Below are 14,038 nucleotides of genomic sequence, written 5' to 3'. Positions count from 1 at the left end.
CTACTTTGCCCCCCTTAACATGCTTCAAAACTCACCAAATTTGACACACAAATAGAAAAAAGTGACCCAAAAACTTTAGTACAAAAACCTAACCTCAAAAATCAAAATTGCGCTCTAGCGCCCGCTAGGAAGAAAAGTGCCTGTAACTCCCAGTACGAATGTCGTAGAGACATGAAACAAAAACCTCTATGTAGGTCTCACTTCGACCTACTTTTTATTAATTAATTTCTTCGGGCAAAAATCAACAGGAAGTTGGCAATTTCCCATTCAAGACAAAAAATGACTAAAAACACTCATTTTTGCCTCTTTGAGCTGTAATTTGACCCCCTTAAAATACTTCAAAACTCACCAAACTTCTCACACACATCGGGACTGGTGGAAATTTTGATCTAAAAAAAAAAACCCGAACCCCAAAACTCAAAATTGCACTCTAGCGCAATTTTTGAATAAAACAGAGACAAAACTGCTCCTCAGAGGAAACTCAGACAAAACTGCTCGTAACTTCAGGTAGGAACGTCTTAGAGACATGAAACAAAAACCTCTATGTAGGTCTCACTTAGACCTACATTTCATAGATTGACATCCTTCAGCAAAAATCAACAGGAAGTTTGCAATCCCTCCTTCAAAACAACATTTTTGTTAAAACCGGTCACCAAACATCAAACATTATCTCCTCCGAGCGCGTTTGTCGTTTCGGCTTCAAACTGCTACAGGAGAGAGATTGAAAACCTTCTGATTAAAAGTTGACGACGGCGTTTTGATTCGGGCTACTGTTTAGATTTTACGCGCCTTCAAAGAAAACAACCACTGTGCCGCGACACCTAGGAAAAAAACACAGACACAACTTCCTCTAACTCCCAGTGCGAATATCGTAGAGACATGAAACAAAAACCTCTATGTAGGTCTCACTCAGGACTACCACTGGACAAAAGTATTGGGACACCTAGGACTAGCACCTGCCAAAATGCGGACCCGACCAACGCTGCTTGCAGCTTTAATTTGACTTGTTTTGGAAAGTCTTGACAAGCCATATTTTCTTGTTCTATCGGCAGATCATTTTGCTTAGCTCAAGTAAAATACCCCTCATTTTTGTATTTTTTTTTCTTGTTTTTTGAACACTGACTTTTTGCAGTGGGATGAATGTCAGAAAATAATGTGCTTTCCCGTCTCCATCTGTTTGTGTCTCCGTCCCACACGCAGGTATCGGATCCACGTACTTCCACGCCACCCTCAGCTTCCTGGGGCAGATGCTGGACGAGTTGGCCATTTTGTGGGTGCTAATGTGTGCCATCGCCATGTGGTTCCCCAAAAGATACCTCCCCAGGATGTTCAGGAGGGACCGGTATGTCTTAATCCCTGTGACTGGATGTTGATGAATGTCTTTAAAGGCCTACTGAAATGAATTTTTTTAATTTAAACGGGGATAGCAGATCCATTCTATGTGTCATACTTGATCATTTTGCGATATTGCCATATTTTTGCTGAAAGGATTTAGTAGAGAAAATCGACGATAAAGTTCGCAACTTTTGCTCGCTGATAAAAAAAAGCCTTGCCTGTAGCGGAAGTAGCGTGACGTCACAGGAGCTAGTATTCCTCACAATTCCCCGTTGTTTACAATGGAGCGAGAGAGATTCGGACCGAGAAAGTGATGATTACCCCATTAATTTGAGCGAGGATGAAAGATTTGTAGATGAGGAACGTTACAGTGAATGACTTGAGAGGCAGTGATGGACGTATCTTTTTTCGCTCTGACCGTAACTTAGGTACAAGCTGGCTCATTGGATTCCACACTCTCCTTTTTCTATTGTAGATCACAGATTTGTATTTTAAACCACCTCGGATACTATATCCTCTTGAAAATGAGAGACGAGAACGCGAAATGGACATTCAGTGCCTTTTACATCGGCGAAATGCTTTAGCTACGAGCTAACGTGATAGCATCGTGCTTTAACTGCATATAGAAACAAAAGAAATAAACCCCTGACTGGAAGGATAGATAGAAAATCAACAATACTATTAAACCGTGGACATGTAAATACACGGTTAATGCTTTCCAGGCTGGCGAAGGTTAACAATGCTGTGCTAACGACGCCATTGAAGCTAACTTAGCAACCGGACTGCACAGAGCTATGCTAAAAACATTAGCTCTCCACCTACGCCAGCCAGCCCTCATTTGCTCATCAACACCCGTGCTCACCTGCGTTCCAGCGATCGGCGGAAGGACGAAGGACTTCACCCGATGCGTTTGGCGGCCCGGAGACGTAGGAAGTCAAGGTGAAGTCGGCGGCTAGCGCGGCTAGCGCTCCAACAAAGTCCTCCTGGTTGTGTTGCTGTAGTCCGCTGCTAATACACCGATCCCACCTACAACTGTCTTCTTTGCAGCCTTCATTGTTCATTAAAAAAATTGCAAAAGATGTCCAGAATACTGTGGAATTATGAAATGAAAACAGAGCTTTTTGTATAGGATTCTACGGGGTACCATAACTTCCGTTACTCGGACTTCGTCACGCGCATACGTCATCGTACCGCGATGTTTCAGCCGGATATTTCCCGGGAATTTTAAAATGTCACTTTATAAGTTAACCCGGCCGTATTGGCATGTGTTGCAATGTTAAGATTTCATCATTGATATATAAACTATCAGACTGCGTGGTCGCTAGTAATGGCTTTCAGTAGGCCTTTAAAGGGTACGTGCATATTAGCGCTCCATGTAGCCTGCACAGCTGCACTTGAGTAATAGGCCACTTTAATGCATCACACTTCTCTTTCCATTGTCACTCAGCCATCATGGTCACTCTTCAGCTCTCCTGCAGTCTTTCCAATTGCTGCCATCAACTCTGCTTATCTGAACTGTTGTTGCTCTTTGCGGTAGGTCAAGGTTCAAAGTGGTGATTGGCATCTTGTCAGGGATCACCACCGGGTTGGCCTTTGTGAAGCCTGTTGTGAACTCCCTGTCACTCATGACGCTGGGCATCCCCTGCACTGTGCTGCTCATCACCGAGCTTAAAAGGTCAGTAGCGCACCTTTTTTTTTTTTTTTTTCACCCCCAAAACCCTCAACTAGCGTAGCGTAGGCTGACCATATAGTGAAATGCCAAAAAGAGGACACATATATGCGTGCCAAGGCCGGGACCAGGTGAACATTTGCCAATGATACTTGAACTTGCTTTATAAATAATATTTTTTTTAAATAAAGCATTTTTTCTCCTCTGTTGACAGCAGTGTTGGCGCTAGAAATTTTCAAAATGGGGTCCCAGGGACCCCATCAAGTCATAAAAATGGGGTCCCACAGTAAATTTTTGGGGTCCCACTTTTTTGTAAGCGTTTTGAAAACAAATGACAAATGTATGCATTATCCTGTTATATCTCACATTTTATATCGTGTTTTGGGAAAAGGTTGTCATAAACGTTACTTCATTCATTAAAAAAGATAATACAAAAGCAAACAAATGTGTATACATATGTAAATGTACTCAGTTATAAACATTATTCACTTTCTTCTTTCCTTCATGGATCTAAACTTTACCACTGCTGCTAGTTTTTATTGAATAAGTTGTATTTATTTCAGTATAAAAGTGTAAAAAGTATTTTGCTTGGGTGATAAAATTATGATAATGGTGTGCCAGGCAGGGCATACATACATTTTATAGTTAAATCTCTGGAGTCTACATCAACTTCACATCTATCCCTCATTTCAAAATGTTTTAGTTTTTTTTATGTTGTTTTTTTGTTTGTTTGTTTTCCGCCCTTTTTTGTCAAACAAAACTATGTTTTTTTTATGGCACACACACAAAATATGCAAAATCTTCCACCAAAAATATTTTTCAAAGTGTAATATTTGATGTGAAGTAATGGGAACCTTTGATAGGTCAATAATTCATAATAACATAACAATGACCGTTTGAAAGAGAAAAAAAAACGGTTTTCTTTTATTAGTCAACATTGCAACTTTTTCTAAATTACATTTCACCTTTAAGCTTTTTTATTTCACTTTTGTTATGTTTTTGTTAATTTTAATAGTATTTTTAGAATGTGCCGTGGGCCTTTAAAACATTAGCTGTGGGCCACAAATGGTAAAAATTAAAAAAAAAAAATTAATAATCTGCGTCCTTTCTGATTTCAATGCGTTAAAAAGACACAAAAAGTGCGTTAACGCCAACACTGCTTGACAGTATAACAAAATAAGTCACACTTATATTCTGTAACATTCACAGTTTTGGAAAAAAAAAAGTGCAGAGGTAGAAATATTCAAAAGAACCTCTTGTATATAATGTAAACATAAATAATGCCTCAAAACAAGTTAATTAAATTTAAACAAAAAACAGCAGACGAGCTCTCGCCCTGCACAGCTGTTTTGTGCTTTGTAGTGTGGATATGGGCTTGTAGATCTTTATTTGCCACATATACATACGTTCCTGCTTTGCACACAGTACATTCTGCTTCCCATGTGTCACGGCCAGGACCAAAACACCAATACTTTTCCCGCAAATCATCCGTTAAGTTGCATTTCTTGTTCTCATGTCTCTCTCCACTCACTATCTCTCTCGCTCTGCGTCTCTGCCCCTCCCTCACCAATGTTGCTACATGCGCGCACCTTCAGTTGTTTTTTTTAACCCCTTCTTAACTTAACCCTGGACGTACATTGAAAATACACGCAACCCTAATTCAAAATGCCGGACATTTGAGGCATTTAAGAAACCCCGCCCGGACACCCCCGCAAAAGAGGACATGTCCGGGGAAAAGAGGACGTGTGGTCAGCCTAGCGTAGCGGATGCTATGAGGTACTATTGTTAGTACTAGGTCAGCTGTAACTGTACATATGTTTATGTATTTATGACAATATCACGTTCCAACATCTCAATATTAAAGTTAAAGTAGCAATGATAGTCACACACACACACGAGGTGTGGCGAGATTATTCTCTGCATTAGACCCATCACCCTTGATCACACCCTGGGAGGTGAGGGGAGCAGTGAGCAGCAGCGGTGGCCGCGCCCGTGAATCCTTTTTGGTGATTTAACCCCCATTTTCAAGCCTGGATGCTGAGTGCCAAGCAGGGAGGTAATGGCTCCCATTTTTATAGTCTTTGGTATGACTCGGCCGGGGTTTGAACTCACAACCTACCCATTTAATGTGGCCCGCCACCTCATTTGATGTGATGATTGGTGAGGTCACACACTGATGTTGGTCAAGAAGGCCTGGCTCTCAGTCGCCGTTCTAATTCATCCCAAGGGTGTTCTATCGGGTTCAGGTCAGGACTCTGTGCAGGCCAGTCAAGTTCATCCACACCAGACTCTGTCATCCATGTCTATATGGACCTTGCTTTGTGCACTTGTGCACAGTCATGTTGGAAGAGGAAGGGGCCCGCTCCAAACTGGACACTCTAACCACTGGGCCACTGAGTAGAATACATTCAGGACATGCCATCTTGCTAGGTGCTAGCATTTAGCTTTTTTTACTCATTTAGTAATACAATTATATACTAAACCTGCTCAGTGGCCTTGTGGTTAGAGTGTCCGCCCTGAGATGGGTAGGTCGTGAGTTCAAAACCCCGGCCGAGTCATACCAAAGACTACAAAAATGGGAGCCATTACCTCCCTGCTTGGCACTCAGCATCAAGGTTTGGAATTGGTGGTTAAATCACCAAAGATGATTCCCGGGCGCGGCCACCGCTGCTGCTCACTGCTCCCCTCACCTAGTGTGTGTGTGACAATCATTGGTACTTTAACTTTTAACTTTAGACATGGTCTCGGAACATTATCTGGTCACGTGCTATCATGCTAATAATGTTTGCGTGGTAGCAATTTTAAACTAGCATTTTTGCTTGTTTGTATGTTAAAAGCTAAAAATCATGGATTTTATATTTGGCGCCATCTGAGAAGTTTGTTTACTTCTCTGATAGTGACATGCTAAAGTTTTATGCTAACATTTTTGCAAGTTTTATTTGTTTTAACCTAAAAATGATGGATTTTGATACTCGTCAGTATCTTGGAAGTATGTTAACTTTTCCGATGTTACCAGGCTACCATCAGCATTTTAACATTTTTGCTATTTTGTTCTTACAAAAAAAAATCCAAATATTACCAGACATCTGCAGGCACATTGATATTGTCAGGTGCTAGCATGCTAACGCTTCATACTAGTATTTTAGCAAATTTAGTATGTTTAAATCTAAAAATCCTGGATTTTGATACCTGGCACCATCTGGGGAGTATGCCAACCTCTCTTGTATTAGCATGCTAATGTTTTATGCTAACATTTTTGATCATTTTTTTCCTATAAACTTAAAAAATATGGATTTGTTACTCTGCGCCATCTTAGAAGTAGGCCGACTTTTCGTCTGTCATCACGCTACCTTTAGCATGCTAACGTTTTAAGCCAGCATTTTAGCTCATTTTGTGCCTAAAGTTCTAAAAACCTCAAATTCATGGGTTTTGAGACATGTTTCCCTCTAGATTTGAAAACATGCGCTATTTCTAATGCTACTAGTGCATATAAGGTGTATACGTAGTTCCTGGAGTTGACCTCGGATGTTGTCATTTGCATTTTATGGTGTATTTCGTTAAAAAGCTGCTAACCTTAACAAGTTAGTGTAGCTAAAGTTTTATGCTATCATTTTAGCTGAAATCAACCCCAGGCCAGAGGTTGACAGTACAGATAGCAGGCCGATCAACATTTCTGATGACATTTTCTCGTTCCCTTGGATTACATACAATTGTTTCAGCAAAATACAATTAATTGTACAAAATAAGCAAACCTATTGTCTACTACTCGTGTACAGACTTTGGTTTTTGCCCTCAAAGTCCAATCAATAATATACAGAATTTGTAAACATGGACAAATGTTTGAGAGAATGAAAATGTCCGTTTAATTACTCCTGTATCGATCATGTACTGATACTACCTGTATCGATACGACCAATTTCTGGATTGATCCGCCCTCTTACGTGTCGTGTACACTGCAAAAAGTGAAATCTAAGTAAGATGAAATATCTCAAATAAGGATGATGTTTGCTTATTTTCTGTCTGATAAGATCATTCTTCTCACTAAGCAGACTTGATGTTAGAGTGTTTTACTTGTTTTAAGTGTCTAAATGATGTCAGTAAGATATTACAGCTTGTTGCTGAGATTTGATGAGCTATATTGAGTAAAACATGCTTGAAACTAGAATATCAACTGTTGTGTCATCAACTACTACTACTTTTTTAAAGTAATATTTTTTTATTTCAAGCATGAAATTAAAAAAATCATGACTTTGACACAATTGTGTCTCACAATTAAAACAGATGACAGCCAAATGGACTTTGCTGTTTTATTTTCCATGAAACAATAGAAAATAGGTACTCATATAGTAGTACAGTTGGCACAGTACAGTAAACTGACAGTTAATATTTAAACATTTGACATTTCAAACAATTTTGAACAGAAATAGTTCATGCACATTCAGATAAATTCCTCAAAATTACAATTAAAAACATTTTGTCCGGGGGCCGGGCTGTATATATGCGCACTAATTGACTGAAAGAGCACGCACTTGGCGCGATGATGTCATGTTATCCATGGAAAAATGCATTTTTAGACAATATGATTTGCGAGTAACAATTGGTTGCCTTGTTGCCTTCCATTAAGAACAATAAACTAGTTTTTAGTGTAAGTTTGCTGGTTTCAAGAAATGTAATGCCGAGTGCATATCATTATGTCAAGATAATGGCACTAGCATTTACTTCATTTAACAATATTTTTCAACATATTGAGCAAAAAGGTCTCATTTTGTTTTGCTACCAAGAAAAGTGCACTTGTTATTAGTGAGAATATACTTATTTTAAGTAGGGGTGTCCGATAATGGCTTTTTGCCGATATCCGATATGCCGATATTGTCCAACTCTTTAATTACAGATACCGATATCAACCGATACCGATATCAACCGATATATACAGTCGTGGAATGAACACATTATTATGCCTAATTTGGACAACCAGGTATGGTGAAGATAAGGTCCTTTTTAAAAAAATGAATCAAATAAAATAAGATAAATAAATTAAAAACATTTTCTTGAATAAAAAAGAAAGTAAAACAATATAAAAACAGTTACATAGAAACTAGTAATTAATGAAAATGAGTAAAATGAAGTGTTAAAGGTTAGTACTATTAGTGGAGCAGCAGCACGCACAATCATGTGTGCTTACGGACTGTATCCCTTGCAGACTGTATTGATATATATTGATATATCATGTAGGAAGCAGAATATTCATAACAGAAAGAAACAACCCTTTTGTGTGAATGAGTGTAAATGGGGGAGGGAGGTTTTTTGGCTTGGTGCACTAATTGTAAGTGTATCTTGTGTTGTTTATGTGGATTTAAAAAAAACAACAACAAAAAAACGATACTGATAATAAAAAAACAGATACAGATAATTTCCGATATTACATTTTAACGCATTTATCGGCCGATAATATCGGTCTGCCGATATTATCGGACATCTCTAATTTTAAGCTATTTTGGGTTCATTGAAGTTAGCTAATTTGACTTGTTTTGGAAAGTCTTGACAAGCCGAATTTTCTTGTTCTATTGGCAGATCATTTTGCTTAGTTCAAATAAAATACCACTAACTTTTGTATTTTTTTTCCTTGTTTTTGAACACTGACTTTTTGCAGTGCACTGGATTAGATCAGTGTTTTTCAACCTTTTTTGAGCCAAGGCACATTTTTTGCGTTGAAAAAATGCGGAGGCACACCACCAGCAGACATCATAAAAACAAAACTCAGTTGACTGTAAAAAGTTGTTGTCGCAATTGTTGGATATGACTTTAAAGCATAACCAAGCATGCATCACTATAGCTCTTGTCTCAAAGTAGGTGTACTGTCACCACCTGTCACATCACGCCCTGACTTATTTGGAGTTTATTGCTGTTTTCTTGTGTGTAGTGTTTTACTTCTTGTCTTGCGCTCCTATTTTGGTGGCTTTTTCCCTTTTTTTGGTATTTTCCTGTCGCCGTTTCATGTCTTCCTTTGAGCGATATTTCCCGCATCTACTTGTTTGAGCAATCAAGAATATTTCAGTTGTTTTTATCCTTCTTTGTGGCGACATTGTCGATCGTCATGTCATGTTCGGATGTACATTGTCTTTGCTCCACAGTAAGTCTTTGCTGTCGTCCAGCATTCCGTTTTTGTTTACATTGTAAGCCAGTTCAGTTTTAGTTTCGTTCTGCTTAGCCTTCCCTAAGCTTCAATGCCTTTTCTTAGTGGCACTCACCTTTTGTTTATTTTCGGTTTAAGCATTAGACACCTTTTTACCTGCACACTGCCTCCCGCTGTTTCCGACATCTACAAAGCAATTAGCTACAGGCTGCCACCTACTGATATGGAAGAGTATAACATGGTAAGTCTGCCGATCTCCAAAACAGTGCAGAAACTCAACAACAACACATCATTTGCAGACTATAATTACTGGTTTGCAAAACATATTTTTAACCCAAATAGGTGAAACTAGATACTCTCCCATGGCACACTAGACTGTATCTCATGTGGTTGAAAAACACGAGATTAGACAATGCTGACAATGAACAGTTCTTGTCCTGCATGGGGGTTGTGAATGATCCCCCCAAAAAAAGGTGCAGGTCCCCTTTAACGCCCTAAAGTTACAGCGGGTGTGATGAGGACTCTTCAAGTCAGTCTGACACATGAAGTGTAAGAACAGCTGCACTTGTCAGCCTTCAGCAGGAGGAGAAGAAGAAGAAGAAGAAGAGTTATCTTATAGAAAGAAATACTTGATATAGTCCTGTTGTCTTTACATGCCTGCAGGACTCACATGTTCTAACTCTTTGTCAAGACTGAGCTTGACGTGACAGCCACAGATAGTCATGTCCGCAGTTTTATCAGTTAGTGTGTGTGTGTGTGTGTGTGTGTGTGTGTGTGTGTGTGTGTGTGTGTGTGTGTGTGTGTGTGTGTGTGTGTGTGTGTGTGTGTTGTCCATAAGGAAAGAAATGTAGTCAGCAGTACATAAACCCTTAACCTTTTGCCCTTTTGTTCTTGCATCGTCCAAAGTGGTGTGGTGGCGAGCCCACTATGGACTCAGTGGAAAGACGTAACAAGTCAGAAGTTTCTCACTCTCGCCTTTTATTGTTCAAGCCCCTTGATCATTCCTGACATGACTTGGTCACCTACATTGTGTTGCTCTGCTAAGTGGGGGAGAATATGTGCTGGGCGGATGTTGTTGTCTTTTACAGCCGGACTCATTTCCCCTACCTTTGGTCACGTCCAGTGGGACACAAACAAGCTGGTTTGATCTAAACAACATTCCTTTCCACCGACTCACTAATTGTGAGGGCAAAGTCACGAATCGTAGGATGGACGTCCAAAGTCGTCCTTTATTTTTTGGCGTGTAATCAATGACAAACTTTAAAGGCCTACTGAAATGATTTTTTTTTATTTAAACGGGAATAGCAGATCCATTCTATGTGTCATACTTGATCATTTCGCGATATTGCCATATTTTTGCTGAAAGGATTTAGTCGAGAAAATCGACGATAAAGTTCGTTGATTTGACATTGAATTTTGGTAATTTCCCAACCAATATTCTACAACATAAACACAACGTTGAAACAACATGCTTTTTGGCGACGTTTATTCAATGTTGGGTTTTGACATTGAAATGTGGTCATTTCCCAACCAAAATTGTACAACACAAACACAACGTTGAAACAACATCTTTTTGACAACGTTTATTCAATGTCAAGTTGTGACGTTGATTTTACCATTGAATTTTGGTCATTTTCCAACCAATATTCTACAACATAAACACAACGTTGAAACAACATGCTTTTGACGACGTTTATTCAATGTTGGGTTTTGACATTGAATTTTGGTCATTTCCCGACCAAAATTCTACAACATAAACACAACGTTGAAACAACATGCTTTTTGGCGACGTTTATTCAATGTTGGGTTTTGACATTGAAATGTGGTCATTTCCCAACCAAAATTGTACAACACAAATACAACATTGAAACAACATATTTTCGACAAGGTTTAATCAATGTCAGGTTGTGATGTTGATTTGACATTGAATTTTGGTCATTTCCCAACCAACAACGTGGATCCAACGTTAGACATAGACACACAGCAGCTTTATTTTGTCCATTCTTAACATGCACAAGACACATAAGAACTGAAATGACATTTTGGGCACAACCCCGCTAAGAGCAGACATACGTTACGGGGGGACAAGACGGGACCGCCAACGGATCAGCCACTTACAGCGCTCCTTAAAAAGGTGGGAAAAAGGTGACATTGGGAAAGGGGGAAGAGTAAAAAAATATCAGTCTGAGGCTGGACCCTCAGGAGTGGTCCAGACTGAGTCCGAGGTAAAAACCTCACATAGCATGGCACACATAAACATGGTACATGTAATCACAACAACTCGCAACAGAGGAGGGGGGAGTTGGGACCCTGGAGGCCGGCTGCCGCTATTAAACTCAGGGGAGTTTTTCAAACAGCCTGTTCCTCGAGGCCATTGGAGGGAGTCAAATGGTAGATTAAGATGTTGTTTTTTCTCCGAGCAGTCAAAACAATGACATTCCTGGCTCTGACAATTCCAATTTAATTATTCTTTCTCTGCGAACTTCATCAAGATGGTATCCATTTTGCGATTCAAATCAGAAATGGCTCCAGTCTGTGATCCCACAGCACGACCCGGTCCTCCCGTTGCGTTGAACAGCCTGTTGGCCCCTTGAGTGGCTGCCAACTGAGACATCAACGTTGTCTCAGGTTACAAACGCAACTATTTTGCAACGTTGTTTCTACGTCAGTTTTGAAGGACACGTATCAACGTTGTATCAATGTCTTGTGCCTGCTGGGTTATTTTGCACTGCATAATTGTATTTTTTACACAATTGTATTTTTAATGTATTTTTCATCAGTCCCTTCTTTTGCAGTACATTTGATTAGTATTTATTTTAGTAATCAGCCTGAGCGAAGGAAGCCTTGATAATAATCTTTCTGAATAACTCGTTTTATATCATTTGACAAAGCTTATCCTGTTAAACTGTAAGTAGGATAGATATAATTATTAAGTACGAATAAAATCCAGAGTAAGATTGCTAATGCAGTGTGATATTAGAGTGGCCCCTGTGTAGTGGTAAAGTTGGGCCCCGGCCGGGTCTAAAAGGTTTTGAACCCCAGCAGTTAAGTCCGCTATTGTGCCGACTTGTCACAGCAGGTGTCTCATGTTCTGTTTCATTTTGCTTTTATTTCCTAGCCCGGGCTCTTACTTTATTTCCACTTCCTGTTTGTCTCTCTTCTCCCTGATTGGCAGCCTGGCCACACCTGTTCATGCTTGCTAATCAGCTGGCTCCTATTTATGCCTGCCTCGCCCTCCAGTGAGGGCTGGAGGATTGTTTAGTTGAAGTCATTAAATACATGTCCTACCTACGGCATATTTGGACCGAGAGTTGTTTGTTTCTTTTCAGAAAAAATGTTTGATTTCACAATGATGTGACATTTATTTCTCCATTGTCTCATCTTCTGGGAGACGCCTGTGTCATTTTCAATAAAAACAAAAACAATTCTGGTTAAAAAAAAGGAAGTAACTACAAGTCTGCCAGGGTTATGAATCATTTCGGGTGTGCCTGTGAATAGAATAATAATATTATCTGAAGTCAAACGGTCTTTAAACTTTTAAAGTGTTTTTAAATAACATTTCCTCAATGTTAACTAGGGATGGGTACCTTTTACATTTGAACCGCTATGGTACTAATTCCTGGTACCTTGGAAGCAATACCAATTTTTGGTATTTTTTTACGTGGTAATAAATGTACATTTTTTAACAATAAAATCTAAAACTTAACATTTAAAATGATAACTGTGCTGTTATATCTTGTATCTCATTTATGAGTATTATATCGACCACTAACGGGACAAGCGGTAGAAAATGGATGGATGTATATCGTAGACTTATGGCAGACAAGCAACTAATAATAATGTTACAATTGAATATACATTCAATTAGGGCTGCAGCCATAGATTACTTTTTTTGTGATCATTGATTTGTTTGTTTGACTAATTGGATAAAACACACTTTATAGCCTAAATGCAGATTTTAGGGAAAATAGTTGAAATAAAGATTTTTGTACTTGCCTTAAACTACGTTACCTTGTATTTACCTTCAATTTGCCTTCTTTGACCGTCTTTTACCTTGTTTTATCCATATTTTACTCTTCATTTAACTTATTTGACCTTTTATTTAACTTATTTTACCTTCTTTTACATTTTATTTACTACTTTTACCTTATTTTTACCTTCTTTTCACCTTGTTTACCTTCTATTGACCTTTTTTAACGTATTTGACCTTTTATGTATTACCTTTTATTTACTTCTTTTGCATTCTATTTACCGCATTTTACCTTCCATTTACCTTTTTTCCACCTTATTTTACCTTTAATTCCCTTCTATTACCTTCTATTTACCTTTTACCTTCTTTTACATTTTATTTACTACTTTTACCTTATTTTACCTTCTTTTCACCTTGTTTACCTTCCATTGACATTTTTTAACGTATTTGACCTTTTATGTATTACCTTTTATTTACTTCTTTCGCGTTCTATTTACCGCATTTTACCTTCCATTTACCTTTTTTCCACCTTATTTGACCTTTAATTCCCTTCTATTACCTTCTATTTACCTTTTACCTTCTTTTACATTTTATTTACTACTTTTACCTTCTTTTCACCTTGTTTACCTTCTATTGACCTTTTTTAACGTATTTGACCTTTTATGTATTACCTTTTATTTACTTCTTTCGCATTCTATTTACCACATTTTACCTTCCATTTACCTTTTTTCCACCTTATTTGACCTTTAATTCCCTTCTATTTACCTTTTACCTTTTACATTTTATTTACTACAAGACGGTCCGTATCTGCTTCTGTGGGTTTTATTCCACTTCTGTGGGTTTTATTCCACACAGAAGCAAAAAAGGTTGACTGTTCTGAGTTCTCGTGAGATATGCAGAAATCTTGCATGCATAATATTGATGTCACGAC

General features: G+C 38.6%; 1 protein-coding gene across 1 annotated transcript in view; it reads left to right on the top strand.

Moving 5' to 3' along the window:
• Positions 1–14,038, top strand: part of LOC133639689 (alkaline ceramidase 2-like) — a 46,513-nt gene that overhangs the window by 9,287 nt on the left and 23,188 nt on the right. The window contains exons 3-4 of the mRNA XM_062033212.1: positions 1,201–1,342; positions 2,873–3,010. Of these exons, the coding sequence (XP_061889196.1) occupies positions 1,201–1,342; positions 2,873–3,010 (280 nt within the window). The remainder of the gene's footprint in view (positions 1–1,200; positions 1,343–2,872; positions 3,011–14,038) is intronic.

This window comes from Entelurus aequoreus, linkage group LG22, assembly GCF_033978785.1.
Source record: "Entelurus aequoreus isolate RoL-2023_Sb linkage group LG22, RoL_Eaeq_v1.1, whole genome shotgun sequence".
Lineage (NCBI taxonomy): Eukaryota > Metazoa > Chordata > Actinopteri > Syngnathiformes > Syngnathidae > Entelurus > Entelurus aequoreus.
Note: the sequence above shows the minus strand (reverse complement) of the source record. Positions and strands in the feature narration are given on the sequence as shown.